This window comes from Oreochromis niloticus, linkage group LG20 (assembly GCF_001858045.2).
Source record: "Oreochromis niloticus isolate F11D_XX linkage group LG20, O_niloticus_UMD_NMBU, whole genome shotgun sequence".
NCBI lineage: Eukaryota > Metazoa > Chordata > Actinopteri > Cichliformes > Cichlidae > Oreochromis > Oreochromis niloticus.
In genome coordinates this window covers 10,755,837-10,780,091 of record NC_031984.2, presented here as the reverse complement: position 1 = coordinate 10,780,091, position 24,255 = coordinate 10,755,837, and the positions used below count along the sequence as shown (strand labels likewise).

Genomic DNA, 24,255 nt, shown 5'->3' with positions numbered 1-24,255 from the left:
TCAGACTTCCACCAGGTTGACTCCTGGTTATTTATTGCCGTGCAGATCTTCCTGAAAGTTTACCATCAGGCAACACCCTATTGTCGTGAAAAAGAAAGTTATGGTAATTAGGCTGTACTTATAAAGCACTTTCCTCTCACTTTAAGCTCTCAAGTGCTTTCATGCTTTCATGCCTACATCCCTTCATTTACACACATTTATACACTCACTACATTTATATACATACACAGACACTCTGTGTGATGAATTTAGGCAGGAGTCAACAACTGAATCGTGGACCTGAGTGGTAGACAACTCAGGCTACCTACTGAGCCACAGCCGTGTGAGATAAGGCTCTATGTAGTCCTATTAAAAACAAAAGTACACTCCATGATTGAGTAGTTTGTAGATCTACCTTTAGCAGGTAGATCTACCCGTACCTGTAGATCTACAGGGATGAGGAAGATCTGGAAGTAATTGTTTTCTGTGAGACTCAGTTTATGCACAGCTCTCTTGAGGTCCTGCTGCAGCATTTTTTAGGTTGGGTTGAGGTCTAGACTTTGACTGGACTGATTGCAACTTTTTGTTTCTTTTCTTTTTCGGGTATTCTGTTGTAGATTTGTTGGTGTGCTTGGGATTTTCCTGTTTCACAATCAGATTTCAGACAAATTGTCTCACATTTGAGTCTAAAATACTTTGGCATTCAGATGGTGACTCAGAGAAATTTTTTTTAATGCACCTTTGCAAATGTAAGTTGTGCTGCAAATGTTTTTTTCTAGTTGTACTGTCCTTAATATTAACATTTAATGTGCCAACTGTGGCCTGGAGCTGTTTTTTGTTTCTTTTGCAAATTCTCGGAGCATTTTCTGACCTTGGAGGGAATTTGCTGGGAGGTCCACTCCTGGGACGACTGGCAACTGTCTCAAATGTTTTCCACTTGTGAATAATCTTTCTCACTGAAGAAGTATGGACTTCAAATTGTTTGGAAATGACCTTATAACCTTTTCCAGACTGATGTGTAGCAACAATTGCTTCTCTAAGGTCATTACTGATGCTTGTCCTTCTTGGCATTGTGTTAAGATACATCTGAATGCCCCAGATCGGCAAACTCTCTGAACATCTGCTTTTCCAGAAGTGCACACGCTTGCTGATCATCGGTTAATCAAGTGCTTTTGATTAGCAGCAACTGCATGCTACATGCCCTCCTAATTCATATGGAATGAATCACGTGAAAATGAGTCACATGAAAACTTTCTTTTGAAGGCTCTATATGCTTTTAGTAAATGGCCATCAAGACTTTCATATGTTAAAACTATCTGAACTGACTGTAACATCATTCATTGTTAATATACCTGTAAAAATCACTTATTGTCATTTGGTCTGGTTTGGTCTCAGGGTGTTTGTGTTGCTTTAGAGTTTTGGTCTTGCCAGTTTCACTGTTCTTCTTATTCTCTTAGTCTTTTTTAATTAATTATTCCTAGGTATAATTTTTGATTTCTAATTGATATTCTCTGTTATTAGGTCCGATGTTCAGCGGGAACATCACCAGCCTTCCCGATTACCGTTGGCGTCCACCAGGGCTCGGCCCTCTCGCCCCTGCTGTTCACTCTCTGTATGGACACCGCGACGGCTGATCTGCAATCAGAAACAGAAAACTGCCTAGCCCTGCAAACCCAAACACAAGCATGGAAAGACCGGCTCTCCGAAAACGGCATGCGCCTGAACATCAAGAAGACTGAGTACCTTGAATGCAGCCCCCAGACCAACAGTGCCATCACTATCGACGGCGAGCCGCTGACTAAAGTTGCCCAATTCAAGTACCTCGGGTCCCTTGTCACCTCAGACTGCGAAACCCTACCAGACGCCAGACTCCGTGTCAACACAGCGTGGATGAAGTGGCATCAGGTGAGTGGAGTCTTATGTGACAAGAGAATACCAATCTATCTTAAGGCGAAAGTCTATAAGTCGATTGTGCGCCCAGTGGCACTCTACGGGTCAGAGTGCTGGCCAGCGACGACCAAACATGAACAAGCTCTTCACACCATGGAGATGAAGATGCTGAGGTGGCCTCTGGGTCTCACACGACTTGACCGAGCGAGGAACAATGATGTCAGGAAACAATGGGGAGTGACACCAATCACAGACAAGATGCGAGAGGTGAGGCTCCGATGGTACGGCCATGTTGTCCGTAGCGATAAAAATTCCATCACAAAGACAGCCCAGCAATTAGATCTGGAGGGAAACAGGCCGCAAGGAAGACCAAAAAAGCGCTGGATGGACCGAATCAAGGATGATATGAAGGCTGTGAATGTTACACCAGAAGACGCCCTTGATAGGAAGAAGTGGAGGAAGGCATGCAAGATAGCGGACCCTGCGTCGCGGGATATAAACCGCTAGGAAGAAGAAGATTCTCTGTTATTACACTTATCCTCATTGGTCAGTTTATTAAGTACAATTTGTCTTAAGAACTGCCTTAATTCTTTTCTGGCCTAGATTCAAAAAGATGCTAAAACGATGATAGCGTCCCACAGTGACTGCAGATTTGGAGTTTTTCTGGTTCCTAACCTCTTCAATGTCCCTTTGAATCTTGTTTGTGTGAGCTTTCTTGACTTTGCATTTAGTTTGATTTTCATCATTCCTGTTCTATGCAGAGAGGTAGTCATGTTTTGTTTTTGCTATTTCCACTTCCCCAATCAGGCCCCCGTGTGTATGTAGTCCTGCCTTGCTCTGTATTGTCAGATCATCTGTTGTTTGTCATGAGTTCTCCATGCAAGTTTCCCGTGTTCCTTGTTAGTTTTTGTTTCTCTGGAGTTTTTCCTCCTCACATTTTGTTGCATTATGGACTTTTATTATCAGATTTGTAACAACACTCACTTCTTGTTTTACATCATGTTTTTGTAGCTGCATTTGGGTTGACTTGAGAACTGAAACGTGGAACGTAAACTTTTCCCCTTTGACTTTTATTATTACGTATATTCCTCTTTATCTAGGAACGGCAATGCTGCTTATGTTGAATATTTAGTGGCGAGGTCTGTTTTAATCCATGTACAAAATACACACAAACACGTATCACATCACTGCAAGGACACTTTAATGTATCAGAAGCAATAAATATTCACATCTCAATTCTCTATTCTTTCAGTACACATAGTACATACACAGAAAAAAACAAAATTGTTTGCTTAAAATAATATCCATAAGTGCACTGACATATAAACTTTTTTTAGGCTTTAATTTAAATTACGTTAACTCATTCTCTCACCCTTAGTCTGAAATGATAAGAAAAGAAAAAGAAGTTGATATTCCTTTTGGCCAACATCTCATATCCCTGTTTTTTATGTACATACTTAGTGGCACTCACATGCACGCACCTGAATACAGAATGGGAGCAGTTCATCCCATAGTTATGATAAGAAGCCTATGTATATTATAATATGTACATTCAGGTTTATACAGTACAATCTATTCAATAAGTGCAGATATATTCATGCAAATAGAGTCAAAAAGGACACCATAAAAAGAAAAGAGTAGCCAACACATACTTATAAAATTCTTCATTTAATACTCCTGACTCGCTCCAAAACTTCTTAAAACCTACTTTTGATGATTCAGATCATCCAGAAATTTGGCATATTCTTCCTGTAGCTTATATCACCTGCATTTTTATACTTCCCTCGCTCGAATATTCTCGTCTGAATCCGATTTTACACGCAGTTTTTCCTCTGTAATCAGTGGCACTGAAGGTAATCTACATCAGTGCTCAATTTTTACTTCAAAATCTGCAGTAGCAAAAGGAATGACACTAACACGAGGCCCACAGAGAGGGAAAAAAAAGAACAGGAAATACAGTATGCACCTGTAGGCTATTTTACATTCTTGACTCTTGTTATGGTTTCTAACAAGAAGCCCTCAGCAAGATGCCAAGGCATCAGAAAATGGTAGCAGAGATTTCTGAAAGTAGCAGGAGAGGGAGGATTAGAAGAAGGCCATTTCTGACTTAAGACATCACGTGTGCAAAAACCACAAGACTTCATGTAAAAGCGTGCTTGTTTCAAAACAAAAAAACACACAATGAATAAATTTGATGACCGCAATATGGGGTGCTGCATATGCACCCTGTATGAAAAATTCACCAATTTTTACGATCATAATTAAGCCTTTTAAAATACTGGGAGAGTCATAAGAAAAGAAAAAAAAAGGAAACACTAACTCAGATTCATTCTGTAGATTCAAGTTTTTGTAAGTCACACCATTCAAGAGGTTGTGCCCCTGTTTGCAAACAGAACAGAAAAAAAGAGGAATGTTGTAAATGTTCAAATCGATTCGAACAAAAACTAAAACCTCCTTCTTTATCCTGAACAGTCAATAATACTAATCATTAAAAGATGAACTGAATAAAACCATGGTACTATGAAAAGAACTCACACTTCACATATCTGAATACCCTGTACTGGTTATGGCAAAGCGAGGGAATCTGTATGTGAATATACTCTCTAAAACCATGTACAAACATCTGCTGATATAATTACTCACTGATCAAAACAATTATTGGACAATATTCATCATACTCATGGCAGGTATATTATAATATCTATAAAACAGCAAGAAGCTTCATAAACATTCAAAATATATTATTATTTGTCTCATTGATTCCCATACCCCACATTGCATTAGAAAGCCCGGTGACATCTGTTGACATGTGAAAGACCAATAAGCAAAAGACTGTCAGAAAACTGTGCACTGGTTTTAGAAGTTTTAGACAAAGCAACATATCTGAGGTCTTCTTTTAGAAAAAAAAAAGATGCCTGTCAGCAAAGCGTAACCTGCAAGAATGAACAGAGACATCATGAAGCCAAGTAAATTATTGCAAAGTCAAGGGGCAGTTTTTAATGCCAAACTCCGCTGGAATACATTTGGTGGTTCAGTCCTTATTTACATGCCCACGTAAGCAGGTGGATACCTATGGTCTCCAGTTTCCCAGTGCCACATTATCACATCTTTGTACTGTACATGTAAATAGTCTCATACAGACTCAACTAGACTCCAAACAATTAAAACTGAGGCAATATAGCTAGATATAGATTTAGTTTCATCTTAAATATATGGCTATAGACTTCTCTGATTGTGTGTGGGAAACGTGTGGTGCGTGTTTTTGTGTAATGTTGCACGTGTGTGTGTTTCTGTGGTGCCGGTTCAGGTTTCAAGGATGCGTCCACAGGCCGTGCCGTTTAACTCTAATTGTGCTTTCTGTCTCCGTCTACATATGTGGAAAACGGAGGTGAAAGTAACAGAGACGCAGCAAACTTCGTTTCCTCTTCTCAGTAGCGCTGCTGCTGTTACTTTCTGTCCTGGCAGATTTGGTTCTAGGCCTAGCTCTGCCCATCTCCTCCAATCTATCATCTGACCTTTGAACTCTGGAGCCCCACATCCTGCTCACACTACGGTACTTATCCGGTTGATAGGCTTGGATTTGGAGCTGCCCCCTGTACCGGTCGCTCCAGCCCCTGTCACCTGCGGCCCCTGCTGAGGCTGCCCGGGGTGCTGGGGGGGTGAGGGGAGAGAGGTGTAAGAGGGGTAAGGGGGGACGAAGGGGGGGTAAAGGGGAGTGTGGTGGGGAGGGGGATAGAAGAAAGAGGAGGGTACTGGGGCAGATACGGGCCGGCGGAGGCTGCGTGATGCGCATTGACGGTAGCGGATGGTAGATTGTGGGGCAGAGTGCCGAATATGAAGTGTGTTTGGTGGGTGCTGTGGCTGACTGGGTGTGGTGTGTGCGCGTGTCCTGGGTGGGTTTGGGAGTGTGCGTGGGGGTGGGAGAGTGACAAGGTTAGTGGAGGTTTGGTACCAGGGCCGCCGGCCCCTCTGACAGAGTGTGTGGGCTGCACGTGGTAGAGGGCGAACTGTTGGTTCTGGGAATGTTGGGAGAGAGGAGAAAGGGGGGGGGACATCCCACCACCATGTTGGCGTAACGACCCGGAAGCCCATGCTGGGAGAGCTGGGAGAGATGGGCCAGCTGTGGGTGCTGGGCGTGCGGTGGGCCAAGCGGTGGACGACAGGGTAGAGGGCCTCTCTGTATAGTATGAGGGGGCACTCCTGGCAAAGGAGGAGGGACAGTTTGGATGTGGTAGCGATGGTGATGGTAGTAAGGTGGTGGCGGCTGCACGGTGCCCGCGTGACAGTACTGTGCGTGAAGTGCCTGGAGCTTGGAAGCCCCCCCCTCCAATTGGCATAGAGATGAAGGGAGTGAGGAGGGGGCCCTCCCGTAGTCGGTGGGGGGACAGGTGCGGGGTAGGGTGGCCCCGGTGGAATAAGGGGCCCTGGTGGTTTGGCGCGTTTGCTGCCGAATAGGGAACCCAGGAAGGAACCGCTGTTGTTGTTGCTGCTCCCCCCAGGGCCGCTCCCCGCTCCTGCTCTCTCTGCACTGCTGGAGACTCCCCCAGCTCCTGTCCCAGCAGTGGTATGTTGCTGCCCCGGCCCACCCCCCACCCCCGTCCCGGGGCTCAGGATGGGGCGATGAGGCCGGAAGTCTTCTGTTCCATAGCAACCAGGAAGCACACCTGGCAGTGGATAGCGCTGGTGAGGCTGTGGGCTGCTAATGATGGAGCCCTAGAAGATAAAGTATCATCGAGTTTTAGAATAAACACTAGAATCTTGCAATACATCCCGGTTCCCGCTTATTATCACACACAGGAAGTAATTGTATCTGGAGGTGGAAAACATGCTAGGGTAAGTATATACGCACATAGTCATGCAACAGGTGTCAGTCCAGGACACACACACATGCATGTACACGCACACACCATGTACATACAGTACTTGCTCGGGAGGATAAAGAACCAATGGGGGAAAATGCAAATCTAGTGAAGGTTATAGGTCTAATTCTAGTCTTACATAAAGACTTACTTCCATTGTACTGTCCAGAGAACCAACACTGTTCCTGCGACCACGTTTCCCTGTACCCCACCAGGAAGAACCAGGTTAGCAAAGCATGAAAGATTGGAATATTTTTTGCAAAAAAGGCAAGAGTTGCATAAGCTGTGTCTGACTGTCAGCAAGAAGGAGAAACAGGCTGTAGCAATAGAAACAGAGACCAAAATCATGCAACCCAATTCATCCCAGCTGGTAGTAATGAAATCAAGCTGACCCCGTCTCCGATGAGGCAATGTCTCACCTGTATCCGATAGGTCCCTGAGAGAAGAGCTGAGCGCTGTGCGTTTGAGACCCTCACCAACTGAGCAATTGTCATCAAAACTTGTTCTTCCCAAGGTGCCATTCACAACATCACTCTTCACACCTACGCCTCCTCCAACCACACCTCCAGTTAGCAAGCTGGGCCGCATCACACCTTTCTGTTTCTCCAGTTCCGCTGCACATTTACACACAGGGCACAGGGGGATTTGAAATAAAATTGAGGTTTAGCGCAGAGGAGAATGACCAGAAAGGATGTGAAGAAAACGAAACATTTCGACTGACCAAAAAGTAACATTATGGTTTACAGGAAAGGCCAGCAGATGGGGCTACTTACATTCAACTCTGTATTTCTCCATTTCTTGCACTTCAGCAATACTCTCCCTGAGGTCGCTAACAAAGCGGGTGCGGTCTTGCTGACTGGGTGCCATAAACACAATAAGAACCTTCCTCTCTCCACCCAGGACTGCTGAGGTCAGACGGATGCCATGAGGGTAGTCTAGATGGGAAAAAAAGCAGAAATTAATACTCTTGTCATCACAAAATGCACTTAAGAACAGTTAGAAGGTGCAAAACAGAGATTGCTTCTTACATGAGTTCTGGAACATGTGCACTTGCATCTCAACCAAAGGGAAAGATTGTCTGAAACTATAAGTCACTGAGGTTTTCTTCTTCTGGAAGATTTTTGTCACCTAGTGCACAATAGAAATAGTATAATGAATTTTTTTTTAACAGGTACTTTAAGAAAAACGGACCTCTTATCTGCCACATGATAAAAAAGTAATAATGTAAAGCTTACCACGAGCAGGTCATTAAAGAGAAAGACCTCCCGCTGGTGCACTCCTGTCCTCTGAGGTCTGTTAGGGTCAGGCACCTCATAGAGCTGGCAGCAACACACCAGTCTACGATGGGGAAGGGACAGCACCTACATAGACAAACACAGTACAAATAAATGACAACTTTTAGCTAAATAGAACAATATATTAAAGAGCTTTGTATTACAGGATAAACTCACAGGCTTCTTGCCCACAATGACTCTTTCCACTGCCTGCACTTGGGACACGTGGTCATCATTGGTCCTTAGCTCCCATTTCTGTATTCTCTGGTAGATCCCAACCAGCAGGTCTCTAGGTATGTCCTGGCCATTGTCTACACCTTGAGTGGACCCAAAGAAAGCTATTTTAGAGTTGTCACACAGAAAACGTATAATCTAGGAAATTCTCACAACTTTAGGCATATTTTAAAAGTTGCACTATGTGTTTCATGAGCTCATGTAGAGGGTAATTTGATCTTTTCTGTCCAGCAGCACCTCTCAAATTCTTGATGAAATCCTCTAGTTTCATTTTCCTCTCAGGTTTGACATTGGGACTGTACATATCTGTGTTGAGGAGGATTATGGCGAAGGCCAAGATGAAGATGGTGTCGGGATTCTGGAACTGTCGAACCAGGGTCGGATTACACACACAGTATCGCTGACTGAAGACAGAGACAAATTTTGTGTTAAAAAATAAAACAAAAAGATTATTTTCATTTTGATGCAGCATCCAAGCGACTGAAATGAATTCCTTTAGTGATCTATAACAAACCTGAATGCCTCTATAAGCCGCTCTACTTTTTGGGCTTCTCCTTGAACTTTAATCTGTGCCTGGAACTTCCTCAGAGCATCATCGATGTCCATGCCTGAGAAGTCCATCTCATCCACCACACAGCTGAAACACACATGTCAGAAGTTACAGATGAAATGTCTCTACCCTCCAACTTGGATAATTAAGAAGAATTCATCCTATATATGGGCAGGAGATTAAAGCTGCTTCAAGATTGCATCAATTTAGACTTGGCATGAAATATGTGAGATGGAGTGTACATATACACTGACATATTTGTGGGCAAACTTTCTGAAGTTACAAATGTAGATGGATTTGGATCATTCAGACATCTGTGTCTGACATATTTTAATATATTACAGCCGTCTGTCTCAAATACTCACTCTAAAACATCTTTGTTGAATTGTTTCTGTCGGTTTCCCAGAAATTCTCCAATCATCTGCCTGCTGAGACCCTTTCTCTCCAGAATGAAGCGAGCAATGCCAACAGGAGTGTCAGAAACAAAACCTCTTTCTATCAGGTACTGGATCCCCTTCTCTGGTTTCCTGTTGAAGAAAAACCACCAATGACTTTTCTTTTTGCTCCAGTATTACGACATTCGATATATATTTCCCAGTAAAACAGCTACTTGTGTTGTGTTTCTTAGTACATCTTACTTGTTAAATAGATTAAGACCAATGCGGTACTGGCGTCTCTGCACCACGTCACTGTTGAAGGGGGGCGAGTCCCAGCTATGGCGGCACTCCCTCTGGTATGTCTGCTTGCCCAGAGGAGGCAGAGGCTCCCGCAGGCTGTCCTGAGATGAGGAGCCTGAGCTGCAGTTGACTGTCTCATTAGAGTTGGTCGTGGAGTTGAGTGAATCATTGTCTCCATCGGAGCAGCACGGCTGCTCCAGGCCCCCAGGGGGCAGAGCTGTAGAGGACGACGACGACAGAGGGGTGGTAGGAGGCTGCTGTGGGGACGAGGATGATGAAGGTGTGTCAGGGTACTGATGGTGGTGTATAGGATGGTGGTGATGGTGGTGGTGGGCTGCCACCTGGTGCGGGATATGTGTGGGTATGGGTCTGCCAGGAGCTCGAGTCTGGCCCTGCGCAGCTGCTGTGGAGGTGGTTCGAGTACCCGTGTTGGGGGAGTGTTTGAGGGTTCCCTGAGGGGAACCTGCACCCACACCTGGCTCCTGCTCAAAGACCAGCGTTCTGCTCAGAGAGCCTCGGTCTGAACGATCACTCATGTCCACTGAGCTGTCGCTGGGCGGCTCAATAGTGAGGAGAGGCAGGTGTGCACCTCTGAGACGATAGTCTCTACACTCTGTACACGGGGTGCTTCGCCGACTGTTACTGCTGCCGCCTCCCTCAGTGTCCCTGCTGTCCTCTCGCCCTCCCACACCGCCACTAGGACCCCAGTACTCTGTATCTGTGCTGCTAGGTGCCCGGTCAAGGGACAAAGGGGAGGATGGCATACCATCATCCATGTAAAGGGTGACATCACTGTACGAAGTAGCTGTACTGTCACCATGCATACTGAGTCCTCCTCCAGCACCCCTGCCTCTTTCTCCCAAACCCCTTTGGGAAGATGGGTTGCTGCTGCTGCTCCACACACACTCCCCAAAGTCTTCACTAATTCCTCCACCCTCCTTGCTGCCCTCCTGGGAGTCATCGCGACCTGCGCGGCAGGTAAGGGCATCATCTATGGAGTCAGCTAAGGATTTAACCTAGAGGGAACAGAGGGTGAGCTGTTATGATCGCACAGTTTTCACACATTTAAAAGAAAAGAGGAAATTGTCTAAACATGAAATGATTCAGTAGTTTGTTTGTAAGGTCTAAGTTTGACAAGACAGGGGATGCTGGTCAAGTTTGGTTCATTATAATGTTTCTTTGTTACTTTCTGTCTCTGTAACTACCTTCATATTATATAAAACTTAGCATTAAATGAACTTGACGATGACTACTGAAAGAAAACTGACAACACTCTTACCTGCTTGGAGAAGGAGTCCTCTAAGTGGGTGTAGTCTCCTGTGCGGTCTGGATCAGGAGAGTGAGGAGGCCCCACGGCCACACTGTGGGTGAAGTTCGTTTGTGTCTGGGCCTGCTGCTGAGGCTGTCGCTCATCAAACGAATACTGCAGTCTCATGTTGGACAGGATGATGCGGCGCGTCATGCGGCTCTCTGAAGCTGAGCTTCTGAGGCGCTCAAAGTTTTTGTTCATGCGATACTGTCTGAAGGCTGTCTGAATGGTCTTTGCTGCTCTGCGACTTACAAAGGAGCCACCGTATTTTCTCTCCAACATCTCCACCTGAAATAGGGGAAGGTTAAAAAAAACAAGGTAAAGGACGAAATCAGTCTGGATGCTTTGCACCCATACTGCCCCGGTGAAAATGTTTCCTACTGCTTACTCCTTTCAAAGAACACATTTACAAATATATTCTTGTGACTGATACCTTCTTATCCTGCAGATCTGTTGATAGTTCATAGCTGTCCGAAAGAGCCTTGCATCTCTTGTTCTCCTCTTCTTCTTGCTTGCGAAGAGCCAAACTTGCAGGTTGGTGGCGTGTTCGCAACGCCCAGGCCAAGCTGGCTGAGCTGGAAGCTGTAACGCATGAAGGGCCCCTGGATCCGGAGGGAGCGTTGCTGCTGCTGTCACTGTAGCGCTCTGAGCCTCGAAGGTAAGGCGTCTGGCTGAACGAGGTGTCTTTGTGGGTGCCCGTCTCTGGACACTGGGATTCCCCTTCCACACTGCAGAAGAAAAAGGAGCAGAAGCTATAAGAATGACTCACAAGCAGCTTGACTAAATATTCCCCCCAAAAAAAGACTTTGAAGTGTGTTAAGTCTTAAATGGAGACTGATTGAAAAATTCTGTAGGATAGCATTAAAAACATACTAACAAGGACTTACGTGTAAACTTTTGAGCGGTGTAGAACTAACCATCTCTTAGTGGAGCTCATGATGAACTTATAGAAAAGCAATATTCTGGTTACTTTCAAGCAGTGCCAGTCCTGAGACCTGACAGTATTGCTTGCCTGGAGAATAAATAGGTAATCCAACAGACATAAAAGGTCTCTGTCATCTATCGTCTTTCTTAAGAGTCCAGAGGAGTAGTTAATGTACTACCAAGCGTTTCCAAGGTTAGTAGTGTTTATGCACTTTTGCACTCTCCTTGTTTGACAAACACAACAGTAACCAAATAAGTGCCAAATACCAGCAGGACCATACTGACAGGAAAAACCAGGTTATTACATTAGCGCTAGCTGTACGACAGGCACCATCAGCTTAAATACTGGAATGAAATGCACGCAATTCCTTCCAGATTCACTCACTCAGTTCATTATGCGGCTGTAAATGAAAGCAGTTAAGAGTACCGTCGTAATCAAACTGAATCCTATTTCCAGTCAGGATAGCAATAACAACAAAACCTCTCAGATATCAGTTAGTTCCAGAAGTCCTCCGGTGTCCTGTTATCACGATTTGATGAGACAAAATCCACCCGACTCAATCACTCAGTGTGTGTTTGGGAGAACAACTGCTGTCACATGTCCCTGCCTACATTTCCTTCTTGTGTTAGCCGCACCCCCTTCAGAAAGTTGTGTCCTGTCCCGCAACAAGGCACAGAGTGTGCAGCAAGGGTCAAGGATGTGTGGGAGCATTAGAGTCAGCAAGTGAAACAGATTTTGGCAGTAAAAGACTTGTTGTATACTGTTAACCTTCCGTATTGTTTAAGCTCTGCAGCACACATTAATTCACATGACAGAAAAATGACTGAAAAATGACTCTTTTGACCATTTTAGGTTTGAGTGGGTCATTCAGTGTCCTCCTCCCTCCCTCCCTGAGCTGTCGCTGTTCCATTGGATCAAAGAGACTTCCTGTTGTTAGAGTTTAGTTGGTAAAAACAAGACAAGGAAAAGTCTTCACGGGCAACAAGGAAACTATTTTAATTTGTTTTGGTTTTGATGTTGTAAGCGATACTGTTGAAATTCAAGCCCCGCAGTTCGACAGACTTAGAGTCACTGCTGTCGCCAGAAGGGGAAAATACCGCATAGGACAGGGTTTTTAAGAAGGACATCCAGTGCCTTCAAGCAAAACATGACCTAGCTAATTTACTGTTGAGTCTAACAACAACTCTAAGAAAAGCTTTAATATGTTGCATAACACAAGAGTCATGTTGAAACACAGTTTTAAAGAAGCAATTCTGACATCTACAGGATAGCCCATATTACCACAGTTAAGACAGGATCCACACATATTATGTTGTGAACGTGTAATAACATATTATAACTAGACCATGCTCAAGAAATTCATCACAATCCCAAGCTATGCTTCGCTTTCATTTTGAGCAGATCAGTTGTGAGCAACAAGTTTTTGCGTATATCTCCTCTTTCTCTGTGCAACATCATTTATCATTCCTCCTCCTCTGCTCCTTAAATAGAGAAACTGAGAAGCGGGAGGGGGTTGCTTGGTGACGGTTGCTGTGGGACCTTTGTGGGCGGTGAGGCGGTTGTTAGGAAGAGAAGCGTGGTTGCCATGACAATGTATTGACTGTTACCACCATTTCGGTGGGTGTTGAAGATGCTCCACAGGTTGTGAATGACGGTCTACGTAATACTTGCCTTTTTACGAAAACACTAAAAATAAGATATTTGTAAAGAGTGAATCATGAAATTACTGTATGGTCTAAACTAGCTATTTTCGATAGATCAATCTTTGGATGAATTGTTACTATATTTATGTTGGTTATTTACATATTGTCTTGCATAACCTGTAGGAATATGAAATTCTGTCTAACTCAAAGCGGCTTCAGTTGGCTTCATTTAAGGAAACTGGCCACACAAGTGCCTCTGCATAGCATCAACAGGTAGACTACTGTGTGATTTCCAGCTGTGCACGTCACTTGGAACAAATGCTACTTTCATTCAGCCGCGGACCTAAAATATGAACTGAAAAGGAATATTAGAGAGCTGCAAACCCAGTTTCATATGCCTGTCTCTGAAAAAGCATAGCGGATCCCCAGATTTGAGCTTTTAAGCTCTTTTAAACTCATTAAAAAGGAAAATCTAAAAATGCAAACCAAATGTAAAGGTGACAATTTCTCCACCGCCACCAAAATAAGAGATCAACTATATGGATTATGTGACCATATAACCGTGTTTTTCATTTGCACAGACTGTATGCTATAAGACGGGTGCAAATATCACAGATTTATGTTTCTTTCTTTGAGCGTGGGGAGAACATTTGTCACACTGTAAAATACCCAGGTTGGTGAAATATTAAAGAAAACATTTTTAAAAAATTCTCCTATCTAGGTGCAGTGCAACCCACGTCCAACTGTGCATGCAATGCTCCCTTAAAACTCTGGCTATTTTTATTTTCACCTGAAAAAAAAAAGATTTTCTCTCAGATTCAGTCAATAACAGCTACAAAACAATAATGCCAAACTGCACAAGCTTTGGCTCAAATATGCGAGAGATATTTGGGAGACTTTTGAAATACATATTCAATTTCTTTTCTTTTTTCCCTCATAAAACAATGGTAATTGTTTTTTTCTTACTTCACAATCAGCCTAAATAAAATCCTCAGAATATGTCACTAAAGCAGACACTGATGCTATTAAACCTGTTCTAAAACTGAACTGAAATGCAACCTCAACAAAGTTTATGCAACAGAAATGAAGCACAGCAGGCCCAATAGAAATGCTACACTTAGGCAGCCTCTTTACTGAATGTGCAACTTTCAAAAAACAAAAAAATGACAGCTGGTTATGTTTTACAGTTACTGCCTGCTGGTGCAGGGACATCCCCAGGGGCAAAGAGTTTAATTTGGAGTTGCCTGCAGTAAGAGCCAGGCAGTAATATGCGGTAAGAGACAAGACCATGATATCTGAGTAAAAAGTTTGTTGTATAAAACATGAGTGTGGCCATATCGCAGCTGGCATCTGAATCTCATTATTTATGTAAGAAACACTGTATTCCTGTTACACAGAGAGGCTCTCTCTAGAGGCTTCCGCATAAAGACCAGCCCAGGGTTTTACTACCTCCTATCATTTAATTGGAGATGGGACAGATGGCTGGAATTTCATAAACAGGAAAGAGATTGCTGATGGTGTTTTAAAAAAAATTACAGAAGTGGGTTATAGAAGTGAAATTGATAAGAGGGCTGATGAGAGAAAGTGAAAAGTGTATGGGAGCGTGCGCTGTAAAGGACAATGCCAACTTCATGCAGTCCCCCGCCTTTTTCCCCTTCATCATACAATATTGATGTGCTGACAGTGTGTGTATGTGTGTTTGCCTATGCGCTTATGAGAGAACAGCAGTAGGTCCGACTGTGCTATCGAACCCCCAGCGGGACATGGAGGCTGAGGGATTAGCCTCTCCGCTGTCTGCCATGAGATGCCAACAATTGCATCGATCTGAACGTTGACTCATTTCCACCTGAGCATTGACTCAGCGCAGTTATCTCATATCCTTTCTAATCTCTTCATCTCTGAGTTTTTGTGTTAATTTTTCCATTTGTCTCCGAGCTTATTACCCAGTATAACCCTGCCAAGCTAAATGTGGACAATGAAGGATAAAAAGTGCAGCGCAGACCTTCAACGAGATCCAAGCTAATTACTTTGGAGATGTGATGTGATAATATTTGCCATTAATTTCAGGACTTAGAGAGATCAGAAACCACAGAAATGAATCCACAGCCGGAGCAGTCAATATTCTCTTTCATGGCCAAACCGAAAGGAAACAATAAAATCATTCATGGGTCAAATCGGAGCATTCCTGCACCGCCAACACTCTCCAGCCATTTCACCATCTCAACCCATGAGCTTCCCATCGCACACATGAACACTTTACACTTTCTTCCTACTACCTGGAGCCTCCAGTTCAAAGCCCAATAAAGACTTACTGGATGAAAATGTTGTACAACTTGTTCGGAAGGCTGAGAATTGGCAGCATTTCCTAAGCCTTAACTCATCAGATAATCTCTGGCACTAAAGCAAAAAAGAATGAAGAGATAAGTGTTGTATAAAGAGACAGGGTGACAAGATAGTGTAAACTTTCATTGGAAACTGACTTCGTTTTCTCGTCTCTTATTACACTTGCAGTTTGTCTGAGCTTGACATCTGTTTTTGAAACTTCCTTTTACTGTCAAGCTCGACTGATTCACTTTCAGGTTGGGTACAGCTGATTTGGCATTTAGCATCTTGTGAACACACTTCGAAGTGCTGCATTGAGTGCTGACAACTTCTGCTAGCAGGCATTCAAACTAACATGCCAAACATTTGCAAGGGCGTTTTAACTAATTTACTTAAAGTCACTTATTTCAAACAGACCCCATCTGGCATATGGCTATATGCTTTCTTTGCAGTTCCTCAAGAGTGGCAGATTACCAAGACTTCTAAAAGTATGTGATCTGTCAGCTGACTGGCATTTACACTCTGTCACACAATTACCCGTCAGAGCCCATTTATATCCTTTCCTTTCCATTTTTTAGTTTATCAAATTGAGTTTCCTTCAATAAAATTGCATCTACTGAAAACAGACCCCCATTTATTATCAGTTCCCGCTGCCGTCTGTCTGTGATGATTAAATATCACCGTCTGTACACACAGCAGTTAATCCACTGTACAAGCCATGTCATGAATTCGCACCACTCCATTGTAGGCCGCCAAACGCACACACCGGTGTTACAAGTCGTCTCATACAGATGCCAAAATAAAGTCTTTTTGGGGTAGTTTTACATGTAAAAGAAAAGTGAAAAAGCTGAGTTCTTACCATGCTGCTACTGTCAGAGAAAGTCCCACACTAACCGGAACACTGTAATAATAAACACACCCTCTCTCGCTCTCTCTCTGCATACACACATGCTGTATGTGCAGGGCTCTTGCTCACCCCGCAGAGCTGTTCAGGCTACATTCTTGACGATCCTTTGACAGCTATGAACTTCCCTCTCCCTGCCCAGCTTTTTCATCTCCACCCTCCTCTGCCAGATCACTCACACGCTCACAATCACTTGTCTTCCACACGAGCAAACCAAGCAAATAAAACACATCAAAACACAGGAAATAGAGACACAGAGAAGTGCATTCATTTATTGAAGAAAAAGAGGAGAAATTAAAAACAAACCCATAAGAAATGAGTGCTGTTTCATCTTGTGCTTTTGGATTTTTTTGGGTTTTTTTACAAGTCTATGAGAAGCAAGTGAAAATGAAAGACACATGGACAGTGTGTTGAAATGAGATGGGGAACATAGCAAAAGACACGCATGTTAGTTTAATCACTGATTAAACTGGCATTGGGTGTGAATGTGAATGCCTGTCTCTTTGTGTTAGCCCTGTGATAAAACTGTCTATCTGTCCACAGTGTAATCCTGCTGGAGCCAACTCCGGCTCCAGCCGTGTCGTGACCCTGAATTGGATAAGCGGTTAAGAAAATGGATGGATGGAGAGTTATATGCCACAATATTAGTAAAAAATAGAGTGGGAGGCAAACAGTGACACATTTTAAAATGTAATCTTCTATAGCACAATACTACAAAATAATAATTCTCCTTAATATTTTATAAAATAACATTTTTCCAAAAAAGTTGGGACACTGCGAAAAATGTAACTAGTGATGGAATACAAGGACTTGTAAATCATGAAAATTGCACACAGTAAACAAATAGACTGCTAAAAATGTTTATTGCTTTTTGAAAAATCCATGCTTTTGAATTTGAAGCCAACGACAGACAGAGCAGCAGCATGTTTCACACTGTGATGCATCACCATTTCTTTTAATAAAGCCCTCTGTAAGCATGTGGGAACCGAGGAGCCCAGTTGCTTAGAGCCACACTGGTCCCCATTCTTTCTTCATTTCAGCCGCTCAGCGGTTCAAATCTTCCTCTGTCGTGTTTTTCATTCCTGAATGCTCTAAATGTTTTCAACAGGTCTAAACTGCAACAAGCCTATTTTAGAACTCATCTTTCACTGTGATGCTATTAATATACATGCAAAATGTGGTAGGCAAGGCCTTTCCTGCATAGACGTCATGGAGATGTCAGCATCTTCAAAACCTGTTTATCCTGTCCTGCATTTTTTTAAATGTGCTGCTGGAATAAAATTCAAAATGGACTTGGGTTTTTAGAAAACAAAAGAAAGACCTGTTTCAACATTTAATATATTCTTTACCTATTTACAAAGTATAAATTGCATAGCTGTTGTTTACATTTTAAACACTGTCCCAACACTTTGAGAAATGCGTTTATGTTGTTGACTTTGAATATATGTCTAAAACCCTGTAATCTATAGAGATTGTAAAAACAGCTACATGTGCTAAAAAAAATAAATACAATTTGAGTAAAGGAAGCCAACTGGTTGGAAATAACACTTTAACCAAACTATAACAATATGTCATCGATAACCATGCATTTCCTGTGTTCTGCAGTAAAAGGTTACCATGGAAGGCCAATGCAGAGCACAGAGTCAATTTAACGCTAAAATAGAATTGCTAGTATGACTTCCTGCGAACACAATGGGCTTAAGGTGTAGATAAATGAGGTGGTAGATATGTATGAGCAACATTGGTGCATGACTGAAACACAATTAGCAATTAAAGAAGCACAAGCGTTATCTTCAGACATTTATACGGGAAAGAAATCCTTCAGGAGCTTGGAGTCTTTTATTTTTTCAGAAAATGAAATCAACAAGACTTGACTTTGAAGTCATGAATAAAAATGATAATAAACAGGCGGATATTTATCAGATGGAACAAATAAATTAACAGGCTAAACAACAATGTTTTTATATCATCATATGCTAGTTTCTCTGACAATACATAATGGCTGGAGACAGAGGTGTAGAGCACTTTGCACAGATAACAAATAGTGACTACTGTGCACATCCAAAATGACATGACTCAGCTAGTGGATCTAAGATAAACATGAGTGTGACAGTAATGAGCAGGAGATAGTGATGTGATCTGACAGCCTGATATGGCTGCAAGTGAAGAAAAAAAAACGAATACAGAGAGAACACAACATCGAGATTCCATAAAATGTAAATTAGCACACGAAAATGATACCTGGCTAAATCAGTGACAGCATACATAAAAACAAATACGGCATGCATTTCTATTTTTCTTGCTCCGATGCAGTAAGACTCTGTATTTTTGGTACACAGCGAGGTCTCGGTTTTCTGGCAGCATAAGCTGCGATATCCTTTTCACAGGTAAATGTGCGAGCGAGTCGTCGTGCGGTCAGTCACACCTCAGCTCAGCGAGAGGAGGGGCTACTGCAGCCTGAGGCAGAACAACAGAACTGATGGGCACGCTCATCCTCACCCTCCTCTCTTGGAAAGCAACATGGGACAAGCCAAAGCACGTGAAGAAACACAGGACAGGAGGCAGACAGACCAGACAGGGAGAAAGAGAAAGAGGAGGACGGAGAGTGAAAAAAAACACAACAGCATGAGACACAAAAGCAGAAAAAGCAGAAAGCTAACAGACGGAGACTGGGTGGCAATTTTAAGTTAAATCTGGGACATGAAGGCATGTTTATTAAAAAATATGCTTTCTATAGACAGTTTAAGCAGCCACAGCCTTCTAATACCATTAGATGGCAGTGTTGGACCATCATGCGCACATGTGTCTGAGACTCAGTTAAAGGATAAATGAAATAAGGAGAGGACAGAGGGGGAGAATTCACCAGGTTCACTTGTGACTCAGTCCATCTCAGTCCCAAAGCTTTCTGAGGATGACTGCTTCCTCTCACTCTTTAAAAGAAGCTGTGTGTTTTTCAGGCTGGTAGAATTGCCTAGCTATTAGTCACACCTGGGAGTGGTAGGAGACTGAAACACAGGCTCTTGAGAGAAGCAGGTAACTGGCAGACAATGATGGTGACAAATGGACTGGCCACAGCGTGAGGGAGAGGTCTTCAGGTGGTTGCCAGGTTTTGGCATCGCAATGTTTCTAATGGGGTTTAAGGGGTTTTATTTATTTATCTTGTACTCACTGTAATTAGGCCCCATGAAGACAGCCCTTACCTGTCCTCCTGCTGTAAGCTTTGGTCAGTAGAAGGGCAGCAGTACTGATGAAGACTGACGAAGCTGTGAACAGTCAGACTGGTGGGAAACAGAGTGGCAGCACTGCTCACTGCCGTAGGAGTGGAGGGAGCCGAGGTGGGCTGCCCTGAGATAGACGGCGGCCGGACACTGACAGGAAGGACCAGAGATGGACAACACACACGCACGCACGCGCAAACACACACACACACACATACAGAGATGGAGAAACCAGAGAAAGACAGACACATACAGTCAGCACCAAAGCAGAAACAGCGACAGGCAAAGGAAGCAATTGAAGCTGCACATTGATAGTGACAAATCATAGCAATGGTAGTACAAAGAATGGGACATTTAAGAGGAGGAATGTAATGCAGATGTGCGACAGCTAACATACTGTAATAACAGTAAGATGACTGACATCATCAAGACATACGCCCCCACCAACTAAACTAAAGTTTTGAGTTCAGACAGATAAGTTACAAGTGTATTAAAGAGTAACAAAAGCAATTTAAGAAAAACAAGTAAAATGGGGAAAAATGTCCCTTCGCTAAAGTTGTTAAATATAAGTTTTATTAGTGAAACTCCAACCACTCTAATGGATTATATAAAGCTCGATACAAGTTCTTCAGTGGATCATCCTGTATGAAAATGGGAAACCACTTTCTGTAATGCATGCAAAAGTGCACATATAACACAAAAGCCTCTCTACGCTGGCAGAAATTAGAGATGTTCCGTCTGCAGATTGTGAGTGAATGGTGGAAGAGGGAGCAGTGGTTGAGATTAGCATGTAAATGGCCGGTTTCTCGCTGGGGCCAGCTGCTGTCAAGGACATGCAGTCCCTGTCATTTTAGCATGGAAACACTCTGGGGAAAAAAAAAGCACAGAGAGAGGGAGGCACGAATGCAGCAAAGAGAGTAAGAGGAAATAAGATAATGCAACACTTTTGCAATTCATTGTAGTTTCCCAGCTTGTTTTATGGAGAGCGGTGCAAGGACGAGGCAGCCAAACAGAATTTTAGGGAAAAACAATGAGAAGCAATCTCTTGTTAAAGACAGACTGTATTTAATATTTTTTCCACTATCAACAAATCCAATGAAAAGACAAAACCAACAAAGACTTCATTCTATTTACAGGCTGGACTATTGTCAAACAGCAGGAGTATTGTAATGTTGCTGTCAAAAAAAGAGAAATCGATTAATAAGCTCCAAAACAGTGTAACACAGAGCTGTAAGGCTTACCACAAAACACAAGAGAACACAATACTCCACTTTTAATTATCCAACACTGGCTGCCCATTTAATTGCTGTCCCCCTACTAACCAATTTACACCCTGAGATTTTCAGACAGGAACCTGCTGACTGTTTCCACTTTATGCTGTTCACCACAAGGGTTATGGAAATACCTGCCTTGTGAACTACAGTGTCTTTAAAATCCTTTTTTTTAAATTATACTTTTAAATTTTCAGGGTTTTGTTTGGTCTCAGCTGTTTATTTATACTGTACTTTGTACACTGCACCCAAGAGTGATCTTATACTGCCCTTTTTGAAGTTTTAATACAGCCATTGTTGACATATTTTAATCTTTTTCATAGCATCTATTCTTGAAGGTTTCTCCCTTTTTCATTGTAAGAACAGCATGTGTAGCCAAAGCCTGACATGGTTTACGTTTTTGTGCCAGAGAGCACAAAGACTAGAAGACATAACAGTGAGGCACACTCTTGCACTGAGTGACATGCTCCGTCACTACTACGAACATGGGCACTGTAGTTTATTCTCAGTCAAGCCCACATACACCCTCCAGCTTCCGTAAATACTCACTGGAACACCAAATCCACGGCTGAAAATAGTTCCCGGCAAATATGGTATTTACTGCTGTTTGAGTAGCTTTTCACTACACTGTTACAGTAAATTACCAAGCATCTTTTACTGAATATACATTATTGTGACTTTCTATGAAAACAGTAATAAACCCAAATCTGCAGCTCCCCTTAGCTTAATAGAGCCTTAGGTTTTTGGTGAACATAGTGGAATATTTAGCAGCTAATGAGCCAGATATTTTCCTCAGGAATTAACAGAGACAAACAGCAGAACTAAAAAAAGAGTGAATATTGTATAATAGATTAAATGACGATCCTCCCCTGTATCTGCTAGCAAGCCAGACTCAGACTCGAGCATTCCTTTATGTCTTTCTTCTCATTTTTCCATTTTTTATCTATATTTACAGCAATTTATTACCATTTCAACTACTAACCACTTTTAACAATTTCATTTTTGTCTATTCTTTTTAGCTCACGTTAGCAAATAATTGCAAATGTTTCATATCTTACTATAATAGACAAAATCTCAGTCTGTCTGTTTGTGTCTTTGTCCACTAACTCCACCTACACCATCAGGACTTGAGCAACCGAACTTGGCATGCAGGTACATCTCAGGCCCCTGAAGGTTCTTAGCAGTACATGATAATACGGCATCATCATGTTGCCTAGCAACCATTTAGCGATGGGTAAAATGACCCGTTTTTAAAATTTATGTACCTATAACTTCTTATAAAAGCATCCTATCATTTTAATGTCGTGACAATAAGATCTCATTTGTACCCACAAAAGTTGAATTATGCATGATATATTATGACACCATCATGTTGCCTAGCAACAGGCTAAAATGAGCAATTTTCCTATACATATTAAATTATAATTTCTAATTCATTGATGTGTAAAGTACTGGGCAAACACTTTGAGTTACCCCCAATTCTTTATATTTCATTAGGAAAATGGGAAATAGGTGCAGTGATTTAGTGAAATGTGCAAGAGGCAGATCTACTGTGGTGGAATAGGGTGGCTTGTGCTACCCTAAAATAATCTCTTTCCATTTTGCATATGACAATAGCTACAATTAACATTGAATATGAATTCTAAAACTGAACATATTGGGTTCGACTCCCCCCCTCACCCATTAAAATGGTTCAGCCCATAGCGTCGGATCTGCTTTATTTCTTATTTTGAGTAGCAACTCAGATCTATAATTGAGAGCATGTGAAACCTGACTTTCTAACTGATCCACCTCATGTTGTGTAGCTTTCTGGATTTTATACTTATTAGGCTACATGGTTATTTATTATATAGGCTATATAGTACATAAAGTCAAATGTACCTGAAATGTTTAATTATTTGTGTATATACTTGCTGCATTTGATGTATTTTAACCATATACAGTACATATTACAGAATGTAACAGCTGCATATGTGTAAAGAAATGGCTATGATTTTCCCACCCCATCTGATTTCCATGCCACCCTAAGAAAATCTATCTAAATCTGATATATAGTATATAAAGCAGAAACAGAGCTTATACAGTACTAACAAATTTATGATACTTTTCTGCAATAATTCCATCAATGTTGACAACATAACCATCACTATTGCCTGAAATGCATTGCCAAACCATGTCAGAGCCTTCATGTGTTTTACACATGGCTGCAGACACTGTAGACACTTACTGATGACTTTAATCAAAATTTTCAAATTTGGTTAGTCACTCCATAAGACTGACTCCACTGATTTTCAATCCAGTCCTTGTGTTTTGACATACCTTAGTCTTTTCTCCCTGTTTTCCTTCTTTAAGAATGGCTTCCTGACAGCCAAGTTCCACTGAGAGCATTTCTTATGAGGCTTTGGCAAACAGTAGACGAATCAGCTGAAGGACCAGATGGAGCCTTCAAGTCTTCACTGTATTTTTTTTCTTTGAAAATCACCTTGTTGGTGCAAAAATGGCTCACAACTTTTGCACAGTACTGTATATCACGGTTGCAGCCATTGCCTGATCTTACTGTTGCGTAGCTTGATCCAAAGTAATGCAATCTTGAAGCATAACTTTGGATAAGCATAACATGAAGTAACTGAAGCTTTAAAATGAAACTACTTGGGGTGGAGTTGTGGTTGTGGTTCTGCAAATACTGAGAGAAGGATTGGTTGGCTTTTCATGGGCTTAGTTGACAATGACAAAAGGCAGACTCAGTTTTATCCCTTAATCCTCCTGATGACATAACTTTTACATATAGCCTAAACGATGTTTGGCAGGATTTCACTCTGACTCTGCCCTTTTTAATACTGGCTCAGTCAAAGAAGACACAGATCTACCACACTGAGCAGCGATTCACATCCCATCGCTTTAATTTTAGGAGCACTTTAAGAACTACGAGAGTGGTCGAAATTAGAGTGTTTAATGATACAATCATGTAGGTGGAGCGCTCGTTTGCTTAGTGCAGATGAATAAAAAGTTCCAATTAGGGTAGCAAAAAACTGTCAGTGGCTATTTTAGCGCCATAGTATCGAAGAAGACCACCTTTTTCATTCCTGTCTATATTAATATGAAAAGTTTAGGCGTAATTTATAAGCACAGATGTTCTATTGTTGAGCATTCAAGAGATGTTACTTCTGTCTTGGTCATTTTTAATCAGGTCTGTGGAAGAC

General features: G+C 42.3%; 2 protein-coding genes across 2 annotated transcripts in view; one reads left to right on the top strand and one right to left on the bottom strand.

Annotated features, from left to right (window-relative positions):
- Window positions 1-1,198: 1,198 nt before the first annotated feature.
- Window positions 1,199-2,899, top strand: LOC109196094 (uncharacterized). The gene is made up of 2 exons (XM_019349310.2): window positions 1,199-1,207; window positions 1,501-2,899. The coding sequence occupies exons 1-2, from the start codon at window positions 1,199-1,201 to the stop codon at window positions 2,374-2,376; spliced, it is 885 nt and encodes a 294-aa protein (XP_019204855.1). The 3' UTR covers window positions 2,377-2,899.
- A 154-nt stretch (window positions 2,900-3,053) lies between these two features.
- iqsec2b (IQ motif and Sec7 domain ArfGEF 2b) overlaps window positions 3,054-24,255 on the bottom strand; it is a 29,931-nt gene continuing 8,729 nt past the window's right edge. The window contains exons 2-14 of the mRNA XM_005448512.4: window positions 11,206-11,500; window positions 10,743-11,060; window positions 9,425-10,479; window positions 9,152-9,313; window positions 8,751-8,873; window positions 8,474-8,640; window positions 8,180-8,319; window positions 7,964-8,089; window positions 7,757-7,856; window positions 7,502-7,663; window positions 7,148-7,342; window positions 6,880-6,929; window positions 3,054-6,582 (exon numbers count right to left, since the gene is read on the bottom strand). Of these exons, the coding sequence (XP_005448569.2) occupies window positions 5,413-6,582; window positions 6,880-6,929; window positions 7,148-7,342; window positions 7,502-7,663; window positions 7,757-7,856; window positions 7,964-8,089; window positions 8,180-8,319; window positions 8,474-8,640; window positions 8,751-8,873; window positions 9,152-9,313; window positions 9,425-10,479; window positions 10,743-11,060; window positions 11,206-11,500 (4,063 nt within the window). The 3' untranslated portion in view covers window positions 3,054-5,412. The remainder of the gene's footprint in view (window positions 6,583-6,879; window positions 6,930-7,147; window positions 7,343-7,501; window positions 7,664-7,756; window positions 7,857-7,963; window positions 8,090-8,179; window positions 8,320-8,473; window positions 8,641-8,750; window positions 8,874-9,151; window positions 9,314-9,424; window positions 10,480-10,742; window positions 11,061-11,205; window positions 11,501-24,255) is intronic.